We start from the raw sequence: 27,682 nt of genomic DNA, 5'->3' as shown, positions 1-27,682 counted from the left end.
TTTAGTTACGTCATAGTTTTTAACAATTAAATTCTTAGATAGTTTGATATTGTTACTTACTAGGCATATATTTTGTTTTTAAGGTTTAGTATTTATGCACGACCCCATAAGCTGCATAGCTTTTATTATTATCGCGCAGTGGGACTGAATTGAAATCACTGTTGAGATACCAAGGTTGGTTTACAGTGTCTGGAAGAAGAGTTCAGTAAGATGTGCATCTACAGTACTTTAGGCGACTGTCAATGACTGTAATCTAGTAGTCACTGGCTTAATTCGATGAAAATTGAAAATATAAGACACGAATATTTTACTAGTCAGTGCAGGTCTCAAAGATTACAAATATTTAAGGTCTGGATCAATCAGTTGTAAGGCAACGGCAGATCTGTTTATTCAAATCAAGGTAAGGTTAACCTAACTATTTTCATGACAACGCAAATGGGGGTTCTGTCCTCGTGTACCGGTTCACGAGAGCCGATACAAAAGACCGAACAATACACAACAGCTAATCAATGACTCCTAAACAAAGAAAGAACAATGGTAATTCCCTTGTGAACCGGTACACCAGGACAGAACCCAAATGGGTGATTTATTTACGTTGGTAAGGTTTGAATAGAGCCTCGTGAGAACTCAGTCTCATTGGCAGAAATATTGGACAAGATGGCGGCCGCGCTTGCGTATTTCGTCCATAATGGCGTCCAAATAATATAAGAAACTGTATGGAAATTTGTACAATTTCTAAAATATAACAATCAGGAGCTCGTGGTCCCGTCTGCTCTCGATCTAGACATATTCAGTACTGATTCTGCTATTCATCAAACCTCACAGTGACTCGATAAATAAAAACCACTTACTTCCCGAGCCAGTTCTTTTGTCATTGTTCATTGACCTAAGTCGCCATACAGTTCTTCAAAATCCGTCGTTCTCCATCCCAAACACTCGCCTATTACAGGAAAGTGCATCAATGAAGTCAATTGCTCTCGATCGAATTGACTGCTACTGAGTTCGAAGCGTCCAAATATCCTGTAAAATTGCCATTTCCTCCCATCAAAAAACTTCCCAACGCGCCAGAATATCCCTTATATTCCATGTTGAGTAAGTGACGAGACGCCATTTTGAAAACTATGATTGAAATGGTTAAACACGAGCATCGCTGATCTTCGAATCGTCGGCCATATTTGTTTATGTTCTTGCTGGGAATAAATTAGTTCTCAGGTCCTTTGCGGAATAAAAATATGCCAGGCGTTGAATGCAAATTCAGTAGTCTTGGCGCGAGAATTTTAAAAAAGCAAATCAAAATTCTGACATCATGTCTGAGATATTGACTGATTACAAAAAACGTGAGCTTGAATGGAAATTAAGCCTGAGCACCGAGTTCCCTCTTCGTTACGTTAAGCAGCAGGCTGCTCAACAATATGAATTTCTTTTTTGTGTGGAGATTCCTTGGCCATTGCTACGCTTATGGGGTGAGATTTTGGAAGATACAGCCATCAAAGCAACTTACTTAGACCTTCTCAACTCAACTGTGGTTGATGGGTGGTTTATGGTCAAGAGGGGCTGCGAACGTGTAGAGAAACTATTATATAAGACAGCAGCTGTGGTGAAGAGTACCTACAGGAAAACAAGTGGGAGAAAAAAGAAGCAACTGGATGATAAAGTATATCAACTGAGTATAAGAAGGAATGAAGTGGAGACATTTGAATCCCTTAAGTCTGAAATTGAAAAATCTCAGCATGAACTTGACGAATGGAAAAGAAAGTTCAATGATTTGGCAGCAGAAAAGGAGAAATTGTATGATGACATGATAAGGGAGATCAATGAACTGCAAGAAGAAATAACAGATCTGAAACAGGTCAACAAAGACTTAGCAGATTATGTGGAAGCCCTTGAAAAAAGTGCATCACTACAATGTCAGGGGAAAAATATAATCAGCTAGGAACTAAACAACAAGGTAGGAAGCTTCGCCTTTTAAAAAGCAAAGCACAATGTGCCTTGTGGTTTTGCAAAAGCTTTGGACTGGAACTGACAGAGATAAAACTACAGGATGAAGAGGGCTTAATTCACAGCTTAAATTACTCTGCATCCAATTCTACCCCTCATGGACATGCAAATTTGGATGAAGAAGAGAAAAACAAAGTGGAACAGGTTTTGTTCCTGCTTGATAAGTTTTGTGTAGGTGATGAAACGTATCATGAACTTTCCATGATCACTGAAGGCCTACCCAAATCCTATCTTGTGAAACAGTCAAGAACAGCAATGAACAAACTATATCATATTGAGAGAACACCTGGAAAGTATTCAGGATCATGTTTAAATTTCACTTCTACATTAAAGGATCATGTCAGGGAGCTCCTTATGAAGGAACCTGAACTGAAAGAAGGAAAAATTCAAGTCAAATTGAGTGGGGATGGTGCTCGTATGTCAAGAACAACAAACTTTATGATGATGTCCTTTACATTACTACAGTTGAATGAAAGTGTCATGTCCCCTAAGCATAACAGAACAGTAGCAATCATCAATGGGCCAGAGAAATATGAAACCCTAAAAACATCACTCTCAAATTTTTTTGATGAGGTAAATCAACTAATTAGCACAGGTACAATAGCAATTGATGGAGAGGATGTTGAACTAGAATTTTTTCTAGGTGGGGATATGAAGTTCCTTCTCATGATCCTGGGGTTGAGCTCAGCTACAGCTGATTATGCTTGTGCCTGGTGCAAAATTCACAAAGATGACAGGTGGGACACAAGCAAGCCCATCCACCATTACAATGAGGAACCAATGAGGCGCACTCTCGAAGAAATGAAAACACTCTGCTCTTCTAAAGATAACTTTGGATGCATTCATGAGCCACTTCTAAACATTCCACTAACACATCTAATACCTGATGAACTTCATTTATTGTTACGAATAACTGACAAACTACTACAGAATATCATTGATGAGGTACTGGAGAGGGATGCTGTGGAGGATTTTGATAAGCCTAGAGGCCAACCTAAAGGGATATACCTTACAAGACTAGTGAAAGCTATAAATGACCTGGGAATATCTTTTTCTGTCTGGAACAAAAAGAATGCTGATGGCTCTGAAAGCCAGGTCAAAGAATTTACAAGTCTCCTTGGGTCCCAGAAAAAGAAACTCCTGAGTGGATTGCCCTCTAACCTTCAGGAATTCCTGTACCCAAATACATCTGCAACAGTTAAACAACTGTGGGTTGATTTTGGCCACTTGTATGACAAGATTTCTGATTTTAACCTCACCAACACTTCTGCTCATGACATATTTCTTGATGCAAAGGCTTGGATTGAACTTTTCTGTTCTCTACGAGGTGTTCGCCAAGGGTATACCAGACCCAGAGTAACCCCCTATATGCACCTTATTCCCTACCACCTTCCTTTCTTTGTGCAAAAGCATGGTTGTCTCAAACAATTTACCGGGCAAGGAGTAGAAAAAAATAACGATGATGCTAAGAGAATCCACTTTCACAAGTCAAATAAGTGGGATGCTGCCAGAGACATACTTTGCACAGAAAGTAGGCAGTGGGAACTAAAGCACCATGAACGTAAGAAAGCCACCTACACTAAAAGGAAGCTAGATTACTGGGAGGATGAAATCCATCGAAAAAGGAAAGAACAACGGGCTTCTTCGGCAAGCACATCCATGTACATGGAACGGGTCGAGGATGATGAAATATCTGATGAAAGCCCCACTTGTGCCACCCAAGATTATAACAAGATGACAATTGCACAACTCAAAGAAGTCATCAAAAGAAAAGGAATGAAAGTGAAAAATATAACTAAATTTAAAAAAAAAGACCTAGTGGCTCTTGTCGAAAATTCTCAAGTACAATAAATATAATCTGTAAATTTACTTAGGAAATAACATTATTCAGTAAGTCTGTTAAAATTCATTTCACCATGCAAAAACAATGAAGCACTGAGAATAATAGGTTAACTAATTTAGTCCTCCTTGTACTCATTTACTGGTTACTGTATATCAAAATGTTATATAAATTTGACTAATTACATGATGATGAGACTTTAACAAACTTGACTGAAATCTTTTCAGTATAGGCCCTCGGGGCTTCAACAACAACCTCAGCCACCCTTTCATAGGTTTTTGGAGATAGGCTAAGGAATCTCCTCATTTTAACTGGAAACCTAATCCTAACTCCATCTCCATGTTTATCTAATATACAGCTCCAGTTGGTAGGAAGCTGACATCTACTAAAATCGTTTTCTTTGTATAATTGCCAGTTCTTTTCCTCAGCATGTCTTCCCTTTCCACTAAATAGATATTTGAAGACATCATGGCGAAATTCCAGTGATACAGCCTGTGTTGGACCTTTGTGCCTGAGAGCATCCGATAAGGAGACTCTCAGTCTGTCCACACACTCCTGGACAGTGTCCACATGTGGTTTTGGAGACTCAAAGTACCTGCAAAAAATAGTTAATTTTAATTTAAAACTTAAACGTTTTACTTTCACAACCCAGTTCTTAGGATGTGTACTTCCAAGCTCACTTGGTTAGTCAATATTGAGAGCTACACAAAAGCATTATAAAAGTCAACACTAACAGCAAGTACATGTACCAATGCAAAGTTGATAGCGGCCAGAGTGAACAGTCTTGTATAACCAAAACAGTGATTCATTACTGTTTTCTTATGTGCTTTCTTTCATATTCTTTCCATGTGTATGGTATCAGGGAAGTCTGTTGAAAGTTAGAGTACCCTTGTGTTAACAATCAGACAGCAAGTTGACCAAATTGATCAATATATTGCTAATGCGGTTAATGGTGAATATAAATTACCTCAACAAAAGTTGGGAAAGGTGTTCTTCAGGCTCCCAAGTATTCTGAAATGCGCTGAAGCCTTTCCACTTAATAAGGTATTTCGTTCCCTTAAAAATGTAATATGGATAAACTAATTAACGTGTCAATTTTTTCCTTTCATAAACTTATCATGAAATATAACTGAATATAATCAAAGCTTCGCGTTTTACCTCTGAGTCCTCCCGGCTTGTAATAATTCGCTCTGCCTCGAACAATCCCAAAGATTTACGTGCTGTTCTTCTTTTCTTTTTATTTTCATCAAATAGAGGATCCGCGGTGCTCAAATTGTGTAAGTCGTGGTACGAAACACGCTTCTTTGCAGATCGAGCCATGATCGCCGCCATATTGAATTCTCTTGATATTCTATTGTTCTGGAGTGTAATACGATATACCGCTGATAATTGTTAGCGGGCTCGAAATGTCCGTGATTTCTGGCGATGTGCAGGTAGAGATGAACTCAAATTTTTTACTAACACACTAAATTCTGATTTGATAACCACTACGGATCAAAGCTTGTATCGCTCTTAAATCTTGTGGTAGAAAACTATTTTTTTCTCTCTTAATGCTGCATCAAAAGAGTCAAGTTATAGATAATGAACGTGCCTTTCTCATAATAAGAGAAAATTGTATTAACATAAATTCCTGTCTCGCTAAAAAGCGTGACTATGAAGTACGTCGTATATTGTCACTCATTCGTGACAAATAAACACAATCTGGAGTTTCAGCAAATTGAGGAATCATTTGTAGAAAACAGCAGGAAAAGTAGGTTTAGTTTGAAGATTGGGTTACGATGACTCAAAAAATGACTCTAAGGTAATTAATATGCAGTATTTCAGTCAGGGTATAACTAAACTGATTAGTATGCAGTCTTTCAGTCAGGGTATAAACAATCATTGGATGCGGTTTTGTGATATCCGGAAGAATCGCATAGCTTAAAGTAAACACGCGCTCTGATTGGTCAATACGTCAACCGGAAGAGAGGGTATTTAGCGTGGAATCGCACTGACGCATAAAGCGATATTGCTGACGTGGTCGCGAGCAAAAATTATTGTTACGAACGTAAAAACGTAAATACAACTAGTGCTATGAAAATATGAACAAATATGAACAAATTAAATTTATAGAAAACGAATGTCTTCCAACTTTTGAATTGAAATTGAAATTTTTAGAAAATTGGAGGAAACCACTCACGCTCAAAAGTAAGAGAAAACGCATAGAAAAAAATCAAAATGCCAGAGACGAGGGAAGAAAGCCAAACGACAGTTCTCGCCGAGGAAAACCAAACAAGCGTTACGAAAGAAAACCAAAACAGGTATCAATGCCGAAAAAGGTCAAGCATCTTTTCCCGAAATCCAAACCATTGTAGCCTATACACGAACTGGCCTCTTTTAGATACAACATGGTTTCAAAAAACACTAGACGGCAAATTCACAAATTCGAGTGGTCGCAAAACTGTCATCCAAGCGCTCAGTGATGATTTCGACCCAGTGGAGATATCAGAGCTCACCGGCCACTCCAATCCGGAATCCATATCCAGCTACAGCCATAATCCTCTGGAAAAAGAGCGGCGAATGTCGAATAAGTTGGCCGCTTTCAACCCACGCCAAGCACGACAACTACCAACGGCTATTCAAGTCATGCTTTACGGGAGATTGTTCTCAATAGCTCAGCCACGCCAAGCAACACAGCAGCTACTAGTGACCTTGACAGCAATGCCAGTCGTTCTAGTTACCTGATGGCAGGAGCAGTTGGCGGAATGTTTACTGGAGTAACTTTTAATAATTCTCCAGTAAATATTTCCATAAACTTTCAGTCCAGCATTGACACCAACGAGGGACTCCCTGCGATGAAAGAAAAACAGTTAAAATTGTGACTTTTAACTGAACTGTTTTTCGCCAGAGTTTACCGAGAAATTCGAGTCTTAATCATTGAATACACTTCTTTTTACAACTGTAAAGCACTTACCGGTTTTTTGTAGATCTTGCTTTGATACCGGAACGCTTGAAATTTTCATTTCGCTTGAGGATTTGACCATTCAGTTGTTGATTGTCGGCGCCACATTCTGCCAAGTTGAGTGGTAGCCGGCAAATCTCTGTCTTAAATAACTCCGTATTGTGTACTTTTAGTTTTTTTGTTGAAGATTGTAAAATGTGAGGCACCGCTTTCTCCACGAGTTTGAAATAAAAGTGGTTTTCTTTCTAAAAATATCTTGTTCCCTACATTCGCCAGATATTGACACCTGACTTTGAAAGGGTTTCCATCGTTTGCGCACTGGCGTGGCGCACAAAAATACAAAACATCTGGTTTCGCCCAGTGATTTGGTGGCTTTAGCTATGTGATGCAAGAAAATTCACGAGGTACAATTAAAATTGTCGACGGTTCAAACGTGAACGACTTACCTTCATTTCCATTCCCTTAACAATGACAGATCTGACAGTTGACTTTAAAATGGCTTTCTTAAGGGCGCGCGTACGGAATAAAAACAGACAATAACATTGCCGTTTTAATTTCTTATTTTCTTATTTTTATTCTGTTATGCGATTCAAGAAAAATTCACTACCTGACTCGTGAATTCCACGTTAAATTTCACTTGAAAAATCGATATCGGTTTTTCGCGTGAAATTTAACGTGGAATTCACTCGTCAGGCAGTGAATTTTTCTATATAATCAAGGTCGGGGTAAGTGTTATCAGCTGAAGCTGAAGGCTGAGGCCGATAACACTAGCCGAGACCTTGATTATTCCGAATATCACAAAAACCGAATCCAATTATTGTTTTATTATAAATTCTTTTAGTATTTTCCGAATCTTTATCTTCAAGTAATTTTTCAATTTCTCGCTGGGTCGATGAAGCGAATCGAGAAGTCATTCTTACTTCGCTGTGCCAGATATCGCTCCACCGGAAATCATGCATTGCGCGCGCAACCCACAGATTATTCTATGATTCTGTAGGTTGCGCTGTTTCCCAGAATTAACTGTAGGCGTTTAGCCCATGAGAAGACAGATGGTGACTACAATGTATAATAAAACTAATTAGTATGCATAAAGGCTAAAAGTTTCTAAAGAAACTGTGGTGCTGCGTCGGTGAGGGTAGCAAGGTAATTTGGTTATATAAACTCAGTTGGAATTGTAAATTGGCCACAGTAATGAAGGGCCAATTTACAATTTCAACTGAGTTGATATAAGCAAATTACCTAATTAGTATGCAGTCTTTCAGTCAGGATGTAACTAAATTAATCAGTTGAAAGTTGAAATCTTAAAAAACCCAGATTTACAGTGCTAACATAACTGTCATCAAGAGGTCATAAGTGATGGTCTCATCACTTTCACATGGTTTCATGATCATGAGAATCACAATCGTACAATAACAGGTTTACGGCTATAAACAAGATTTAAGGAGAGCTCTATTCCGACGGCACAGTGTCGTAATGACAGAACTTTTTCTTTAGCAAAAAGCGTACAACTACATGCTGCGTTAGTCAGTTTTGTTACCGGGATGATGTAATTACTCGGGCTTTCCGAAGGAAACGCCCGAAGTATACATTCGGCTTTGTTTTTGTTTTTTGTGTGTTCGTTCACAAAATGGAGTTCCACTACGGCGCATGCGTGAAGTGTAAACGCATGCCTAGAGTGAACTCTAGAGCGCATGGTAAAGCAATGCCTGCCTTCGTGGACTGATGTAAGCGAAAGAAATTCGATGCCTATTACGCTCAGTATAGATAGAAAGTCACACATCGTTATCAGTAGACCCACACTAAAAATTATGGAGCGTTTTGGGAACGGGTCAGTCCGCGAATTTTACAAGAGATCAATTTACGAGTGAACCCTCTATCGAGAAATATCAAGCGAAACCTGCTATATCAAACCTGATCAAACGAGCTATCTGATATTATGTTTACATGTAAACACAACCGTGTATTTAGACGTGATCGAGAACCCAGTAGAATACAAGAAGCTGCTCTGAAACGTCTCAGAAGAAAGGGCAGAAAACTGAAGGAATTTGTTTATGAGCGTCTTCGTCCAAGCATACCGAATTCCTCTTGGTTATGTCGTTATGTGAAGGTTAGAAGTTACAAAGAATTTCTGTAAGCTTAATACGAAGAGGATAATACGGTGGTCCATAAGTGCAAAACACTACTTTAAAACTGAAAACACAACACACGCGCTAAAAACACGACAAACTTATTTGAAACACAATACATTTATCTGAAACACAACACATTGTGTTTTGCACTTATGGGCCACCTATGCTGCAAAAGTGCAAAACACAACACAAACACTGAAATCACAACACACACAAACTGAACTTGGAAACTTGGAACTTGGAACTTGTACTCCCAAATAGCTGGGCTAACGCTGGGAGATATAGAATAACTAATTAGTAGTGCTAATAATCTACGATAAATATGTGAAGTCTAAAAGAAACAATAAACGTAAATAGTTCAAAATCTTTTCAGGTGGTTCGGGGTCTTCATGTTCTGAATGTCCCTTATGGTTAATGATTTAAAAGAAGTAATGTTCTTGGCTTGGACTCCTACTCCAATCTACACTGACCCTAGCAAAACAAAAACGGCACCTTATAGCCAAGCTAATGAGTTGGTATTTGGACAAAATTCAGGACAACAGTGTGCTGCAATTAGTTTATGCTCTTTTATTTACAATAACAAACAAGGAATCGATTCTGTTAATGATCTGGTGTCAATAATCAATATTGGAAATCAGTTGTATTTAAGTTTGTCTCAGTTAGCCAGACAATCATTTTTAATGAATAAAGGCTGATAGTTTCTAAAGAAACTGTTTGGGAGCTGCGTCGGTGGGGGTAATGAAATAATTTGGATATATCAACGAAGTTAAAATGGTAAATTGGCCACCGTAACAAAGGGCTAACGCTCAAAACGTCAGCTTTTGTAATCGTTACGGTGGCCAATTTACCATTTCGACTTTTTTGATATATCCAAATCATTTTTAATGCAGACAGAATTACCCACACTTTGAAACGTGTTCAAGACTGACTATGAACTTCAATACAGTGAAAGTTACACTGGCACTATTCATCAAGAAGCTACAATAGAAGGATAACAGTAATTTACCTCCTTAGATAGAGCCTTTTTCACTTATAGCCAAAAATTTCAACAATTTTGTCTTGACAATAGGATGTACTGCAGTTGCTACCTATTGTAAAGGCAATGTGGGCTTGAAAATATTCGATTCTCATGCCAGGGATATTTATGGTAGAAGCCTTTCTCAAGGTACATGTGTGCTGCTTGAAGTATCATCACTGAATAGCTTAGTACATTATTTTCTGAGCATACATAACGATATATTTGAGTTGAAAGAGGTTAAAATTGATAAAGTTCAAAATAGTGCCCATTTTCAGTCATGCCTGTGAAACCAGAAAGTTCAATGTGAATTGTGCTGTGGCTGTCTATTCACTCTGCTACTCCGTAATAAAATCATGTAGTTATTGGAATTCAAACACCTTATCTAATGTTATACAGTATGGCAAAAGATTATGTAAATTCATCTTTGAACAAGTATTTACTGTCAGATGATTTGCCAAAAACTGATTTTTGTTGAACTAAAGCAAGTTTAGATCTTAAAAGTGATTACAGCGAAGGAATATTGTCTGATTCAGTTTACAGCAAATCAATTCTCAAAAATCTTGTGAGAAATAATAGTTGAATGCACAGGGTTTTTGATGTGGTTTTCAGATTTTTGTATATTTATTTTGAAACCCACAAAAAGGTCAAAATATGTGTATTCCCTCTTGGTATGTAATGAAAGTCGAATCCCTTTAATTGAACATACTAAAACGGTTTTAAAAATGATTTTAAAAATTTTACTAAAATGATTTTAAAAATGCTTATGCAAACCTTTCTAAAGTGTTCCTTCAATTTTCTAAAACTTGGCCTTTAAAGTCATTGAAAAGTCCTTGAATTTCAACCTTTGGCATCTACAGGAACTTACGCCTATATGGTAATATATTATTTTGATTGTTGTCTCGTACCATAACATTTATTACACTCCAGCGGACAAAAATAAACACAAGTAGACGTATTTGTGACCGGCAATGATGAAATTGCGTCACGACACTAACGATGGTAATATGGCAGTCCCCTAAAGATAACTCCAGATGTGTGATATTGAAAGCCCGAGTTCACGCAGATATGCGTCTAGTTGTCTTTGGTCGAGCTTTTCGTTTTTTACATGGTTTCGCTTTAATCAGTATTTTACTGTATACTCCCTTTGTTGTTGTTGTTTTTTTTTTATGTTGGGTTTTATCTTACATTTTGTGTGTCTTTGTTTAGGGCAGCTCTTTGTGAAAGATATATTTTCTATTTATTTCGATTAAGATTAATAAAAATAAATTAATTGCGAAAACGGATTGATCACTATGGTCATGGCCAAAGACAGAATGCTTGTTTTTAGCCCGAGTTCTCATTCGCTATTTGAGATTTCTGCCTTTGTCCGGCCAACTGCTTTCATTGGTTTCGGTTCTAAGAACCCTTCTAAATATCTAATACCTACTTAATTCAAAGAAAAAAACCCCAACTTATCTGTTTTGTAACTAGCCTTTTGGTAGGGCCGAAGTTTCGGTGTGATCATGGAACCAGCTTGAATCATTACCACTGGGCATGTTAAAAGAAATTGGCCGATGTTCGTTTGCCTGTTTCAGTAACAATCTTCTTTTACTGCTTCGCTTTGCTTCTCTTCGTTTCTCTTTGCTTTGTATCAATTTGTTTGCTTAATGGGGCGTGTAAAGACTTAACGTATACTCAGCTAATAGAGCTTCCACTTACATTTCCGAATACAAGTTTACACTCCCTTTCGATTTTTCAAATATTCTTCTTTCAGATAAAACAGTGCCACCCATCCCAGCTCCTTCTTATGGAAAAATTTGGAGTTTCATTTTCTGGTGGCGGTACTCGGTCAGCGGCATTCTGCTCAGGAGTGTTACGCAGATTGCTACAGAAGGAAATACAAATAGATTATCTGAGCTGTGTATCAGGGGGCGGTTGCTCAGGCTCCGCGTACGTGGACTGGAAATACCGACATGGAAAGAAAGACAATAAGAGATGGCATCAGGAATTTTTTAACCATTTGAGAGAAAATGCCGGCTTGGTGTGCAACTTCCAAAAGCCTTGCCGTGGATTTGTGGAGTTTGTTGTCATCTGTGCCATGATATTATTCGTTTCCGTTATAGCTCCTTTCCTCCTTTGGGGTTCATACGCCTATCCGTTAGCCTTCTTCATCGATTATGTGTTTGGTGATGTTCTCAGGGGAGGCACACGTTCGTGTCATGAAGTTGCAAGAGAAAGTCCAAATATTACCTTCGAAGACTGCGAAGAGAGCCGTCAAACGTCTTACATCAATAACAGCCGTTTTGTTCTATTCGCCGTGCCTGTTGGCTTTGCTTTCATATGCTTCGTATTGAAAGGCTACGTCCAAAGGGGAAAAAAGCTTCTGAACTGGCTTTTACTTTTAAGTGCATCACTCTTCGGTATCTTGTTTCTTCCATGGTTTTTCTATGTTTCTCTTCTTTTCCTTCCAGATTGGGTAAAAATAGTTCTTGTGATACCGATTCTCTTTCTTTGGATTTCATTTCCTCTCGTGCGCAGAAATGCTACTCTGATGGTTGTCATTTATCTCTATTCGTTTACTATTCACAGCAGAGTATTTCGCCGAAGTGTCTTTGGAATCTCCTACACTAAAAAAAGCTTCAATTATCTGTTAGCTGTGTCTATAATTCTATTGTGGTTCAATCCTCTGATTGAAAACATTCAACGAAGTCTTCCCCACATATGTGTCAGGTAAAAATATACGTATTTTTCTTACTAAGAATGTAATGGGACTTTTGATCAATTATATAACTAGTTATTTTATTCGTTCATTTCATTTTGGTTATTTCATCCAACCTCGTTCCCAGGCCCTTTTCCCTTAGCTGGGGGTGGGGCGCCCCATCCCCAACTCCACCCCCAATCAAGGAAAAGGGCCCTGGGAACGAGGTTGTATTTCATCGTGTTATTACAAACGTTCTTGATTAGTAGCAGTCAGCTGGGAGGGGTGGGTGGTGAGAGAAAGAATAGTAAAAGTATCGTGATCTTTATCAATTGTAATCTAACCTCAGACAAGGACACCACGTTACAGGAAGTGCCTTACAGAATGGTCCTAAATTGTACTGAGAAATGAATGAGACGGTCAAGTGAATGGCCAAAAAATGGGAAAAAATACAAACAAAAGTAGAAACATCGGACAAAATTCATGAATGACTACGGTCGAACCCCCCCCCCCCCCCACTTACGACTACATATGCTGACGGAAGGTTCGACTGTATATAACTTGAGACCGGCCACGCTTAAATGCACAAAGTGACTCTGCTTAGTAGACACGAGGTTAGCAAGAGTGAAGTCCCTTTTTGAAAAACGTTTCAAAAAGGCTTGGAAAAAAGATGGGTGATTTTGGAAACTTAGTGCACCGCAGTCGCTTAAATAACCTCTGTTTTCTTTTTCCTTTTCTTAAAATTATTTTTGTCTCTATCATTTTTCTAAGATGGATAATCCAAAAGGGGTTCTACTATCCACAGACTGTTGGTAGATACGGCTGCAGTGGAATCTCTTAGCGTAACCTCATCCTTTTTTGCCCAGCTTCCAGTATTTCTGGAGTCCAACGCACAACTTCCAGACAAGCCTTGACGTTAGATGATATGGATGACCTGACACCTATCTACATCGCTTGTACCACCGTCAACAGATGGCGACGCACCCCCTCTGCCAGCGAACCCCATTACGAAGTCCTTACCATGTCCCCACACGGTATGGAACGACTTGATCGCTGTCTTGACGAGCAAGAGCTTCACGGTAAGCTACTGCCCGAAGACATATACCTTTCCGATGCTGCGGCAACGTCGAATGCCGCGGTCAGCTATGATATGGGAGTACAGCAAAGTGACGAGGCACCCTCCCGGGACTTAAAGGTCATCTTGGGACTCTCCGCCGGGGCGTCTATTGTGGCTGATCAGAGGCATGAAAACAAACGACACTTCTGCGTAAAGGTGATCATGATGCATAACTGGTTAAGGGAACAGAATCGGATTGTAGTGGAGAATCCCACACATCCATCGAGCGAACATCTCATGAGAAGTGACAGATTTCTTGCATGATTGATGCAGTGAAAATTCTATGATAAGCTCAATTACGCACGCATTTTGATTGGTTGCTGCACTTCGTTTGCCTCTGTTTTTCTCTTGCCATACTTTGAAATCATCTGTGATTTTATTACGGAACAGACGTACAACATGGAATCTATTTGTTAACTAATAGAAGCCAAAATAGCTGATAACCTCTTTCGTTGTTGCTGCCCCTCGCCTTAACCCTTGCATTACCAAGATTTCATTAGTAATTCTCCTTACTGTCTGCTTACAGTTCTTATGATGTTAGTTTGGAGAAATCGGTATTGGATCAACTAATAATCCCCTAATTGATATTTTTCTTTATTCTCATTTCTCGTTTGATTGATAATCTATTGATACGGTAAGGAGAAATTCTTTTTTGGTCACTCATGGGAATTCAAAGGTCAGGAAAATTCGATATAACATTAGCGACAGCACGCTAGGAAAAAAAAAAAAACAGAAAATAATATTGTTAATTCCAAATTCAACCTACGATTTGTTTCTTCGTTCGCTTCACATACGTTATTCAACCAATAGACCTCACTTTGCATAGGCTTACCGGCCTAATAACCAACAAGAGATTTTGGGAGAACACGAGGAAAATTTGTAAATCACGAGCGAGAGGCAAGTGGTTAAAAAATTTTTCAAATGTTCCTCCAACATCCCGCGTGGGTTACTAAGCCGGTAAACTAGTTGTAATTCCCCCTTTTTTTTTTTTTTCAAATTTTGATTTTTTTTCCTATAATTTTTTATTAATTTTTTCAAATTTCTACGCGTTCACCGGTGCATTAGACGACAGATTATAGACCAATTAGGTCGCTCACTCGTACTATCTCAGTTATTTTATAACCTTTACTATCACATATTTCATTCTAGAATCTTACTGTGCTAATAGAGTTTGTGCGTTTGGTTCCTTTGGCTCTCATTCTTACCCTGTTCGCGAAGATTGACAAAGAAACCGTCTTGGTTGCTGGAATGTTGATTCATTTTGGTATTTGTCTGATATTTTCCTTACTGGCGCTGGTACCAACTGGAGGAAAAAATGTCGGAAGACTTGAACGACTTGCCAGGTAACAGCTTGCTGAATACAATAATAGTTTATTATAGACCCCTTTTATAAATGGCTGCCGGATTAATATTCTTTTGTCTAAATTTAAATTAGCACTTCTGGCCCTGTTCTCCAGTACAAAATTCAAAAGAATACATTATCTCAAGCGAGGCATGAAGGGCTAATTGAAATTTAAACAAAAGAAAATTGATCCGGCTGCCATTTAAGAAAGTGGTCTATACATCTTAAAAGTTTGAGAACACTTAACGGACAAGAGTTTTGGGAACTAGACACTTTGAACTGATGATAACCCAATATCTGCTACGGACATTCGAGGGCGAAGCATTACTCAAAGATATATTCTCTACGTTCGAAATTCTCGACTCCAGTCGAAATATCGGAATCTCTTATATCTTTCCCAGTGATTCTGTAAAAAAGGTTCACTTCATGATATCCTAGATAGTAATTACTTATTTTCTTCTCCACCTTAGTTATTTATATTTTATTCCATTTGACAGATGGTTCACGATCAACGTCTCTTCCGTACACTACCATCGTTTAATGATGAATACCACCAACATAGGACCCAAACCCCCACCTGTTTTATCCTTGACTGACGGCGGCCACGTTGAAAATCTTGGTATTCTTCCCCTATTGAAACTGAGACTGGGAAAGATCGTGGTAGTGGATGGAGGACGCTCTATTTTAGACAAAGACTATGGAAAATCATTGTTGATTGCTCTGAATTTGGCCAGGGAAAAGCTAGGATGTTCATTTTCAGCTGTGGATGGACGAGATATAGCAGAGGATATTCGTGATAACTTCGTGGAGAGGAGCCCCGGGTCACAGCCGAGCAATTACAAGTACGCTATATAAAGCAAGACAAGCTATCTCTGCTGTTTTTTTTTTTTTGCTCCTGCGAAAACTTAATCAGTTTGCCCACCATAAGTTATACCAAATTCTTCCTATAACATACAGTGCAACGGTTTCACAATCCATGTTTGTGTTTCCTGAATCCTTGCAACCGCCACAAGCGCATGACACTCAACTTGAAATGTTATGGAATATTTAATTTGGTGGCGAGGCTGGCGATGAGAAAACAATCCTCGGAGCGAATAGAATCGGCCAGATGTATTTTAATTAACCTTCCAAATTTTTTAACTAGTATCTATAGGGTGATTAGCAACAGATCCATTTTCCAAGAAACCAAACAAATGATGAAATCGTTATGGAACTTAACATAAGGAGAGAATGTGTTTTACAGAGGAGAAAGACTTCCTCAGGTGCAGAAATCTGTTGTCAATGTAATCTCCCTAATTTTCTGTATAGTGAATATATACTAAGCGTATACCACTGAATTGCAGATGACTGAAGAGCTATCAGGGTGTGAACTTTAAAAAAAAAACAAACAAAACTTTTTGTATGATTTAATAATATTGCAACGGCAAAATTTATCTGTTCTCTTTCTTGCCCAATCTAGCCTAATCCTTTTTATAAAAAAGATAGGGCACTCGCTGCCTGGAATAAGCACGGCTAGAGGACGGTTAGGCAAATTATAGGTCTGGAAATGCACCGCACCGACAGCTGTTGTAGTGTCTTATTTTTCTTTTCTTTTTTCTTTTTTTTTTTTTTTCCAGATTCAAAGTACATTATTATGACAAGAACGTTAACAGCGACGGTAAGACTAAAGTTGGAGAAGGAGAAATTCTGTACATAGTCCCCAGGCACCCTGACAAAGCAGTGAAAACTACACCTTATGTGACCTGGGAAGAAGCATTACGTGACATGGATGAAGACCTGGAGGCTGGTCTTTGGGGGGCTGGTCCCGAGCTGTCATCGGAGGAAGCTAATCGCTTGACGTTCTGTTGCTGTGAATGTTGCCATGGGAATACATGTCGCAGCTTGTCTGAGGCGTTATGTGGGGTTTTCCCACAGCACTCTACCAATCATCAGTTCTTTACACCAACAATGTTCGCCGCCTACCATAGGGAGGGATATCGCGCTAGTATGGAGGCGAGAGTAGCCGAGTTTGTGTCCAATAGGCAGCAACCCTCTGCTTTAGGGACTATCTTTGTGTAATTACATATGAATAACCTGAAAACTTATTTTGTTAAAAGCAAAAACAAAAAACAAAAAACAAACAAACAAAAAAAACATTCCAAATTCCAGTTCGACCAGTAAACGGTGAATTAAAAAAGCCACCTTGAATGTCCACAGCTTAATTTCCTTTTCTCTCGCTTTTGTGGGATACATTGTCTGCATTCATTTGATTTTTAACTCGCTTACATTCTAGAAAGTTCACCATGCATCAGTAATGATAATAAAAAACCTTTTCCTTACTGTTTTATTCAATTGGATTACAAGCCAGCTGGTGAATTGCTATGGTTAATTAAATTTTTTAAACGTATATCATGAGCCATTATTTTGACGCGGACCGCGTTGGTGTTGTACATCCGACTATGAATTTCAAAGAGTCTTCTCCTGACCTTACTACACATGTAAAGCAAGGGCCTGCCCCATGAGTCGGTCTGTCATTGGAGCATTTTCTTTCATTGCCTTTCTCTCTGTCAATAAGCTCCTGTAAGAAGACACACTTTTCGTTAAAGGTTAATTTTGTCTGCTTTTATTCAGAAAAGTCGTATTTTTGCAATTTTCGGATAGTTCGTGACCATGGATGCATCAACACAAGGGAACAATAACAATAAAAAGCTGTTTGTGAGTACACAAGTTAAAAGGTGGACCCAGTAATGAGAGCTTCTTTAGAGAAAAACGAAAACGCTAGCGTACGTGAAGGTAAACTTTAGAAAATGCATTTGCGAGGTCAGGAACCGTGACTAATGGCGCCCCACACTTCCCCCGTGCAATTTATCCCCCCGTCTTTCTTACTTGATCATAAATATGTAAAAATCAGATTCTCAGCTTGAGCCAACGATTTTAAACTGGGAGCTGGGTGGTATTCATCTGCAGGGCCACACTTATTATTCGCTGTGGATCTTTTGCAAAGGATTGTTTTTAGGCCAAGGATCTCAACAATGACGTAAAGCTTGACGTTTATGTTCAAAAAGACCACCTCACTTTCCTTTGAAGACTCAGCCCAGGTATTGCTTAGCAGTAGTCATTTCAATTCGGTTATAGGTAACATTTCATGCATTAGATCTGAATTTTATAAAAACGTGATATCTTTTGTATGTCACGCCTATGTGTCGACCTCACTTTACCTGGCCCCAATGGGGCCAAGCCAATGGTTAGTTCAAACCGCCTCCCAGTTAGCTCAATTGGTAGAGCACCGGACTGTTGTGCGGGAGGTCGTGAGTTGAAATCTGGCCGGACCAACACTTAGGGTTTTTAATTAACTGAGAAGAACGTGCTGCCTTTGTAATAATATCTGCAAATGGTTAGACTTTCTAGTCTTCTCGGATAGGAACGATAAATGGAGGTCCCGTCTCCTGTAGGGTTGGGGTAGGAGACGTTAATTTCCCACACACGAGATTACTGTGTGATGGATGTCCTCCCCGGGGTGGGATGGGTGGGTAAAATCGGGGTTAGGTGTCAACTAGAACGAAAGTTCTGTTCCTTTCTCCTGCCATTCCTGTGACGAATAAATTAAACTTAAACTTAAACTTCAACTTTTGCTAGGATCAACAGATATCTAATTCAGGTATGAAAAGGATATCGGTTCAAACGAAAGAAAATGCACTTTACCTTGCCAAGTGATGATGCTCTTTTCGTGAAGAATGCAGAGCAGCGTGAATCAGGAATAAGTTGAAGATGTCCCGCTGTGTCAAAGAAGAACCAAAGAGATGTTGCCACAAGTTGCACAAATTAATGACAATGAATTGCAATGAAATACACGAACCTGTGCGTTACTGCCCCCAATGTTGACAACGTCATAACGGAGGGGTTTTAAAATGTCTACAGCTCTGTCGAAGTTTCCCTTTCAAAAAAAAAAGAGACAAAATTAAACTTCAAGCATTTCATTGTTCCAGTCATAAGTCCGTCATGTGTTTAGTGAATAAAGGCTGATAGTTTTGAAAGAAACTGTTTGGGGCTGCGTCGGTGAGAGTAACGAAATAATTTGGATCTATCAACAAAGTTGAAATGGTAAATTGGCCACCGTAACGATTACAAAAGCTGACGCTTCGAGCGTTAGCCCTTCGTCGGAGCGAATAGAGGAATTGTGGGTTGTGTGTGCTTTTAAAGGCAGAAAATGGAGCTACGTTATTGGTGGGAACATGGCAACGAGGAAAACAAGAATAAATTAGTGGAATGAAAAGCGTTCGTTGATCCCTGTGGGATTTAGACTGCCGGTTTGAAAGATGAGCCTGTTTCGCAAACGTGTCCTTTTATTCACAACACTGATAAAATATCGGGACCTAAGCGATCCATTAAGATCACCGATCACTTCACGTACACCTCCACCAATGTAATCTATTGCATAACTTGTACTTATTGCAAAAAGATATACATCGGCGAAACAGGCAGAAGACTGGGTGACCGATTCCGAGAACACCTTCGAGACGTGGAAAGGAATGACAAGGACACATCGAAACCAGTCGCTAGACATATTAATTTACCTAATCATTCTAAGCAACATATGGCAATCTGCGGTCTTTCCTTACACTTAGGTAGCACGGAAAGCCGTAAAAATCTTGAACAAAAGCTCATCTTTCAAACCGGCAGTCTAAATCCCACAGGTATCAACGAACGCTTTTCATTCCACTAATTTATTCTTGTTTTTCTCGTTGCCATGTTCCCACCAATAACGGAGCTCCATTTTCTACTTTAAAAGCACACACAACCCACAATTCCTCTATTCGCTCCGACGAAGGGCTAACGCTCGAAACGTCAGCTTTTGTAATCATTACGGTGGCCAATTTACCATTTCAACTTTATTGATATATCCAAATAAGTGTTTAGTGAAGTCAAGTTGGGAGACCGTAAAAGAGGTGAATTTACCTTGTCAGCCTGTTCAAATGCTTCACAAAGGGCCAAACCAACCTCTCTAGATACTTCGCAATTTGTTCCTGAGCCATCCCTGAAAAACAAAAGAAAAAATACAAAACCAAAAACAAAAAAAAAAGACATTATAAGGCTAAGTCATAATAATGATTGAGCTAATGTCTCAGTAGAACATGATCCATTAATAAAAAAAAATAATTGAGAAGACAAATAACTTAGCGCCTGATTCCCCCGTTTTCAAGTTCCCTCCTTGCCTTGAAAACGTCTCGTATAAAAACAAAGAACTTCAAGATAATTATATTACTAGAAACGGAAATCACCCACTTAAATACGTGAACAAACGTTAACCTAAGATTAACGAAACGTGCTTCTTTTACAATAGTTCATGAATCTTTCTGCGGTTTGAATACATCGCCGTTATCAGTTGATTTCTTTTTTTAAGATCCTCTCACTGAGAACCTGTCACTGCAAATAATTTTACGACCACGAGCTGGAACAACCAAATCTCGTTTGCAGAAAGTGATAATAAAATTGTTGTTCGCTTGTCATAGTCTCCTGTTCAGTTCCTGGGAAAGTACTTGGTGATATAATCAGTTATAAATAACTATAACTTAGATCTACGGGTATTTTACATCGAAGGAAGTGTAGAAAGTTAGTCAGAATGCCACAAATCCATCAACGCTTGAGAGATAACTAAACACTCTTTCACTGAATGACAGGTTGTTGATCAGAGCGTTCTCCTACACTTTTTTCCATATTACCTAACATAATCTCTAAGTGACATCAATAGATTTAGTGTTGCATCTTCCTTCTTAGCTCCCAGTGTACACATCAACATATGAACATCATTGAAAACCTGAGTTGAAAATTAAAATAATTAAATAAAATATGTAAAAAAAATTAATTAAACAATAGCTAATGAAGGATGTGTGAGAGACCTGGGCTTTGGGTGAGGAGAGGTCGGGGTGAAAGTAATGGCTTGTATTTTTCACTGTGCAAGACCACCCAGGAAAAGAGGGCGATTCTCGATTGGGTATTGTGAACAAAAACCAAAGTAATCACATCAGCCAATTATAACGAAAGAAATTAAACTATCACTAAAAACCAATGAGGACTCAAAATTAGAACTGCCCGAAGCGCGGGAAAACGCGGGGGTACCCAGTTTGCCATTGGTTCAAGGTCTGCATCTGATTGGTTTTTAAAAGGTGTTATGGGTTTTCTAGACCAATCACCTAACAGAGTGAGGCAAAATCTAAGCAATCCCCGATTACTTTTAAAACTCTTGAAAATTGAAATCAACAGTTACTAACAAATTACAGAAGCCGGGAACTCAAACATATACAAGGAGTTCCAGGAGATGGCCAACATCCCTTTAGGACTAAGTGACACTATGTCATAGACATTTCCCACGTAGTATACATGTAAAGCACAAAGAGAAAAAAAAAAGACAAAATGCTTGGTGAGACAATTTTTTTCAAACCAGATGTATTGAGAAATACATTTGGAATAGTTTGAGCGCTATTTGTTAGAAGAGTGGAGGTTCCCTTTAAAGTGCATATGACACGAAATCATTTTCTCTTGTTTCTTGTAGCTGGATATCTATAGGAAACGTTTCGAAGCTTTAAAAGTGCTCAAAAAATTAAAAAAGCATGTTTTTTGCTTTCAAAATACGAAAAATTTGCCTTCAAATTTGTCCCAGAGACTGGGACCTAGTTTATCGCCGTCGAAGTTATTCGTGACGTCACATTGTATACCTTTGCCACGAAGGTCTGTTGTCGCTAAGAGGATTCTGCAGTACTTCGTAGTAGATAGATAATGCATTGTAAGGCACACATGTCCAGTGATTCTAGTGATTCCTTTGTGTCCGACTCTTCTGAAAGTTCCACTGACTTCGAAGAATCTGGGTACACAATGTGACGTCACGTGCAATTTTGGCCGCGCAATGACCGGGACAAATTTGAAGGCAAATTGCGCGTATTTTGAAAGCAAAAAAAACTATTTTTAGATGTTTCCAGCTCTTTTGAGGTTTCGAAACGTTTTCTATAGATATCCAACAACAAGAAACAAGAGAAAAAAATTTAGTGTCATGTGCACTTTAACCATTAAGAAATGTAACATCGAAGCTTTCTCAAGAGACTGTAATTGGCATTTTGCAAGGTTTGTTGACATCGCAGTAAGCACCTGCGACTGTCCTCACCTTGCTAATTATGAAGATGATAATTTATTGCATGCTACACCGCCGCGTAACGATGACACGTACCAGAATGTGATCATCTGTGTGTGACTCCCACAAATGAAACAGCTCTCTCCACCGATCATTAACATCAACACCTAAAGGAAAAAAGCAAACAATGACAAAAAACATCGTAAAACAAAATAGATCAATTTGTGCGTTTAATTCAGCCATGCCAATAATTTCAGTATACAATAATTGCATTACAATGATTAATAATGCTTTAATTTTAAGGCTTTATCTCGATTGATACTTAGATCATTTGAATAGTACCTTGATTTATATATTGAATAAATTATTGATTGAATGGTTGAATAATTAGTAGACTGACTGCCAAATGATTAGTAGGATTGATTGTACCAAGGATTGATTTATGAATCGTTCGATAGATCAAACGATCGATCGACAAAAAAACAAATAATGATATTCACAACACATCTGCAGGTACGTGTTATCTCATTACCTTCCATCTGAAGTCTGTAGAGCAATGAGGAAGCGTCCACTAAGTCAAGCATGGCACCAGAATGGCAACGCTTCCCAACCTTTGACCATGAGAGAAAAGCTACACAGTTATAATCAGTTATAAGCGAATTAAAAAACAAATTGGCATAAAATCACTTTAATTTGACATGTACGTCGTGTATGGACCTATCAGATGTGACCTGATGAGAATTAGTCATAACAAAAATAAATCACAGGTTATCGATCACGTTTACACTACACCTCCTCGTCATAAATGTCCACTGCGGCTTGATGTTCTCCCTAATAAAGAAAGGCTGGCGTTTAATAGCAAACATGGTTAAAAAAAAATTACCACAGATGCGAAAACCAAAGCAGCAAACAAACAAACAAACAAACAAACAAACAAACACAAAAACCATAACATTAAATTTAAAGAAAGAGATAACAACCTTCTCGATGTGGTATAGCGCCCAGTGCCAGTAATTGTGACAGGCTAGCATAGCTCCCATCTACACAGGGTGATTGAAGGATGAAAGAAAGAAAGAAAGAAAGAAAGAAAGGAAGAAATACGAACATCTTTAACTTTTACAAACGAAGAACTGAACGTTGGCCATAAACCCCAGCCCTTCCTCTCTCAACTGTTTTCTCACTAATCATTCCGGTTTCGGGTCTGTGCAGTTTCATACGGAATAATGTGGTCGTTTTGTTATTGTTGCTGGGGAAACTTGAATCGGAGGGCAGAGAGAAGTAAGTTTGTTGAAACGGCTCGATGTCTTTCACAGCACGTGCTGGAACACTGAGGGCGTAGTGCATACCACGCGAAAAAAAGAGACGAACCCCTGATAGTATTTTGTAGTAACGTTATCTGAAGTCAGGGTTTTCTGACAATTGCCAAAAATCTTAACGAGGTTCAAACTGAAGGACGTGTCTCGCGGAATTACTGTAGGGATGTGTATGCGTGCATGCGTGCACGCGTGCATGTGTGCGCGTGTGTGTATCTACTGTGATAACTTTACACTGGCTATTAAAACGCGTGACATTATGAAAACCCAGCGGTTAGGCGCATTCTGCTGTAAATTCCCTGAAGAAAAAATTCATGTAACTTTACTCTTGATATAACAAGCCAACGCAAGCTAAAAAAAAAGAAAAACTTAACTGTTATCTTGGTATGTGAGCCCAAGGCTTCTAAATGTAACATATTACAGCCGTTCCAATCACTTTCAATCTCCAGATCTAGACGGCAGCATCAGCAGAAAATTTATATATTATGCGTAAGAAAGCGGTGCTAACGTTAAGTACAATTAGGAAAATTTATATATTACGCGCAAGACAGCAATGCTAGCGTTAGGTGAAATTCACTGTATGTGGGCCTTACAGTCCAGTCATTCAAGGTCGTGCTGAGGAATTTAATTCCTTCATCCTGACGTCCTTCCATTTCTATAACATGGGCCTCTGCATGAGTGCTCCAGCAATCTCTTGGATTCAATTCAAGACCCTTCGCAAGATAAAATTACCGCGAGAAAAAAAAAATTAAAAACAAACAAATAAAACACTACCATCGGAATACTACTGTTCGTTTTAGGATGTAACCACTTCCGATGTGATAATCGCTACGTTTTGACTGCAAAATGGTGAGGTCTGCCTCTTCAGGCAATGAACACAACCACATCATTGAAGCATTATGTAAAGTTCAACAAGGAATTATGGACTGCAAGCCTCCTACTCAGCCACGATTCAGAATGAAGGTAACGCCAAGCTCTTTCTAAATTGTTTAAGAAGTTAATTATCACAAAATCGCCATCAACAAAGTCTTAAAGCTAACCTTTAGTGCATGCTTCTCCGCCTCTCTGTAAAATCCCGTTTCTATCAGGCCAAACGCGTACATTCCGTGAAGATATCTGCCGTTGATAGAAAGGTAATTTCGTGTTTCCTCATAAATTTACAACTGTCAGATTAACACTCAACTCATTCACTGTTTTCTTTTCGTTTTTTTTTTTTTTTTTTCATTCCTTTTTTTTTTGTTTGGATAAGCGCCCTGTTTCTAATAAGCACCCCCCCCCCCCCCCCTTTGAAGTACAGTAAGTAAATAAGCGCCATGGGCTCTAAATCGACTCATTACGGTTATCAAAAACAGTATTTAATTGAAGTTGAACTTAACAACTTTTTTACTTAGACAGAAACAGGACTGTTTATGAGATCAAGTTCCCTGATTGCCTAGCCTCTTACTTCGGAGAGAAAGGCAGGATCCACCACACAAGACTGACTAAACACTGATTGAATACTGAAAGAACTTAGAACAGTTAGTGCTAAGCCATCTACCCATAGAGTGGCAGGTCTTCCTTCCATTTCGGCATCACCCTTGCGATGGAATCTCTGAACTGACGTTGGTATCCAAGATAGAAGTAGGAGTCGTGAGCCATCTTCAAAGCAAACATGTCAGTTGGGTTCTCCATTAATATATCTTCCCACGTTAGACATGCTTGGGCAGTATTTCTGAAAGAAATGAGAATGGAAGTATATTGTCATTAACTGTTCATATCGCGGTCTATAGGGGCACCTCTATGAAGCCGGGAAAGGACGTACACATGAAAGCCTTGGCAAGAATTATAATCGCCCTCACTCAATTCCCATCATACCATCTTACTTACTAGGGGTTGTTCAAGAAACTGCAGCAGAAGAGATAAAGCAAGGAGAGTGAAACTAAGAGATATGGTGAGTACGGCCTCTTTGTCCAACCAAATTGTATTCCTTGTCGCTCACCCTCTTATGGCGTAGCGCTGATGATGAGGGGGGAGGGAGGAGGGGAGAGGGATTATTTGAGAGATTTGCCACTAGCCACTCATTGCAGCAGAAATTTCACAAATTGTTTTTTACACGACAATTTTGTACTTACAGGGGTAGGTGTAATGGTGAGTAGGTAAAAAAAAAATGAGAAATTTTTTCCTTCAAAGATAGTTTTAGTCGTCCAGAAGTGACAAAGGCGGCGATGATACAGACCACCTTTACTTTTTAAGCATAAAAATGAGCAGCGAATTCTTGGTGTGAAAGATGTGCTTGCTTGTTTTCTTGGTAGCAACCATAAAGTTACGAGATAAGCTATTGCACCATAGATAATGTAAACAGCTCGTCTGGGAAAGGGAACAATCTGTGTTTAAAAGCACTGCAGTATCCAGTACCTCAGAGATCATGGATTCAAAGCCCGTACAGGCCTGAAAAATGTTTCTAAGGCTCTATACTTCATTACTGCTTAATTAGTGCTCAGTTCTTCACCCGCAGTTCACGTATATGATTTCATTTTACAGTCATTAAAGATGTGATTAGTCACCCATTTTGATAGGCACGTCTTAAAAGAACAGACAAATACTTGATAAGAGTCAAAATTTGGTCTCAGTGATTAACATGACATCTTGGTAACACTCACCCCTCTGCCCATTCTTTGACTGCCTTGACATGCAGTCTCTCTCTGTTTGTGATGTTACTCCTGCCAGCTAACCCTTCAAGGGACAGCATGCTGCTCTTCAGCTCTTGATCTGTGTGGATTCCTTTTCCAGATGAGATCAGGTCTAAGCCACACGAGATCACATGACCCATTACTGAAACAAAAACAGGTGATGTCAATTAAATGGGGCACTCCACAAAAATGATACCATAATACTCTTCCAGAATGTAGGTCTGGTTTGTGCCTGAGGTAAGCCAGAATTTTCGAATAATTCTCTACCATTAAACCACAGAAACTCTCTAATAATTATGATATGGCATTTCTGGGTTCACCTGCATGATAGTGACATATGACGTTCCTCAAGCATATTGTTAGCTGATTAGGATCATCAAAGTCAAAAGCACTCTCATGTATGTAGTCAAAATAATAAAGATCTTCCTTTATAACTAAGCTCTAGTGATCTCTAGAAGTCACCAGAAGTCATTTTAAATCACCCAGTCACTAACGTGGCAATAAATAATCTAAGCTGCTCAAATTTTTGGAAAGGAATAGTGACTTTAGCCAAGCAGTCAATTTTACTAATAGGAACTAAAAGTGCAAAGACTTACTCGCTAAAATGGCAAGGGGTAGATCCAAGGAAGAGTAGTTTGCATGTTAGGTATTAGTTTTCAACAACTCCACTCAATATATTTTTTTAATGGTTATGATAATAATTCACATTTCCTTTTTACAATCAATCTCCTTAACACACGTTTCAACTAAGTCTTATCTCTTTAGTAAACGGTAGACTATTCTGTCCAGAATTGTCATTAGTCCATGCCAATAAAAAGTTGCACAATAATTGTTATTCAAAATCCTGAATAGAAAAGTTCTCACCAAAGTTGGGATCTGCTGCTAACATCTTTGAGACAGAGCCCTCAATTCCATTGACACTGCTGTCATCATACCATCCTGTGTACTAATACCTAAAAAAAAAAAAAGAAAAAGAAACAAATAAACACTAGATACTAATTTTCTCACAAGTATCGATGCTAGTTTTCACTAGGTTAATTTTCAAGGTTAATTGTCATATCTCTCAGGAAAAAGCTACATGGAAGTTATGGTATGACCTCAATCATTTAAGTTATCTTTGGTGATCAACTCAGTTGATAAAACCAATTCATCTTGTAATAACCTCCATCAAAAGAGCACCATAGACTATTTACAAACTCATCACTGCTATTCATTGATGGTTGCGAGAATTACTGTAAAATTTTGATATCAAGTCCTGGGCCGGGCTAATACAATTTTGAAAGGACTTTTTAAGGAGCTTATTTTTGGAAGGAGCTTATTTTGGGATGGGGCTTCTATTTGGTGGGACTTTATCATAGGGAGGGAATTAGAGTTTAGCCCTGATATCCATATAAATTTTCAACCAAAGCCAACCTGTGTCAGGGTAGCATCAAACATTTTTGCTGCATCATTGCTACTTGTTGTCAGTGGTAATCCTTCACTTCTCCAAGCCTACAAAAACAGAGAACAAACAATTTATTATTATCTTCATACTTA

The 27,682-nt window shown here is 38.7% G+C and overlaps 2 protein-coding genes and 1 pseudogene across 7 annotated transcripts; 1 reads left to right on the top strand and 2 right to left on the bottom strand.

Annotated features, from left to right (window-relative positions):
* Nucleotides 1-59: 59 nt before the first annotated feature.
* On the top strand, nt 60-17,380 carry LOC148737919 (uncharacterized; annotated as a pseudogene). Its single transcript, XR_015996647.1, has 6 exons — nt 60-400; nt 11,680-12,635; nt 13,375-13,876; nt 14,870-15,063; nt 15,560-15,904; nt 16,679-17,380. The product of XR_015996647.1 is annotated as an uncharacterized LOC148737919 (transcript).
* Nucleotides 2,879-5,274, bottom strand: LOC148737920 (chromodomain Y-like protein). Of its 4 annotated transcripts, none has more exons than XM_088748757.1 (3): nt 4,997-5,274; nt 4,806-4,894; nt 2,879-4,433 (listed from the first exon to the last, which is right to left on the bottom strand). In XM_088748757.1, exons 1-3 carry the CDS (start codon nt 5,168-5,170, stop codon nt 4,016-4,018), a joined length of 681 nt encoding a protein of 226 aa, XP_088604883.1. In that variant the 5' UTR covers nt 5,171-5,274; the 3' UTR covers nt 2,879-4,015. The 4 variants fall into 4 exon arrangements, 1 of the variants encoding a protein (XP_088604883.1); XR_015996653.1 differs by having other exon boundaries at nt 4,291-4,706; nt 4,806-4,917; nt 4,997-5,137; XR_015996652.1 differs by having other exon boundaries at nt 4,295-4,433; nt 4,588-4,894; nt 4,997-5,056.
* On the bottom strand, nt 16,158-27,682 carry LOC148737918 (tetratricopeptide repeat protein 38-like). 2 transcript variants are annotated; one of them, XM_088748754.1, is made up of 15 exons: nt 27,560-27,682; nt 27,011-27,092; nt 26,117-26,288; nt 25,015-25,188; nt 24,518-24,593; nt 24,071-24,190; nt 23,145-23,204; nt 22,957-22,995; nt 22,697-22,775; nt 22,261-22,331; nt 20,762-20,856; nt 19,998-20,076; nt 18,898-18,975; nt 18,744-18,817; nt 16,158-17,619 (listed from the first exon to the last, which is right to left on the bottom strand). In XM_088748754.1, exons 1-15 carry the CDS (start codon nt 27,581-27,583, stop codon nt 17,532-17,534), a joined length of 1,311 nt encoding a protein of 436 aa, XP_088604880.1. In that variant the 5' UTR covers nt 27,584-27,682; the 3' UTR covers nt 16,158-17,531. The 2 variants fall into 2 exon arrangements, with proteins under 2 accessions (XP_088604880.1, XP_088604881.1); XM_088748755.1 differs by having other exon boundaries at nt 27,011-27,099; nt 27,560-27,670.

Source organism: Stylophora pistillata, chromosome 2 (assembly GCF_964205215.1).
Source record: "Stylophora pistillata chromosome 2, jaStyPist1.2, whole genome shotgun sequence".
In the NCBI taxonomy this organism is placed as follows: domain Eukaryota; kingdom Metazoa; phylum Cnidaria; class Anthozoa; order Scleractinia; family Pocilloporidae; genus Stylophora; species Stylophora pistillata.
This window is presented reverse-complemented; position numbering and strand designations above follow the sequence as displayed.

Bases quoted from the DNA above. Each gene is read 5' to 3' on its own strand.
- LOC148737920 (XM_088748757.1), bottom strand. From the start codon at position 5,170: ATGGCGGCGATCATGGCTCGATCTGCAAAGAAGCGTGTTTCGTACCAC. The intron at 4,895-4,996 runs GTAAAACGCGAA...TACATTTTTAAG, and splicing joins CAAGCCGGGAGGACTCAGAG to GGAACGAAATACCTTATTAA. The intron at 4,434-4,805 runs GTAATTTATATT...TATTTTTTGCAG, and splicing joins CTTTCCCAACTTTTGTTGAG to GTACTTTGAGTCTCCAAAAC.
- LOC148737918 (XM_088748754.1), bottom strand. From the start codon at position 27,583: ATGTTTGATGCTACCCTGACACAG. The intron at 24,191-24,517 runs GTTAGCTTTAAG...TATCTTGCGAAG, and splicing joins CGGAGAAGCATGCACTAAAG to GGTCTTGAATTGAATCCAAG. The intron at 18,976-19,997 runs GTAAATTCACCT...TTTTTTTGAAAG, and splicing joins CATTTGAACAGGCTGACAAG to GGAAACTTCGACAGAGCTGT.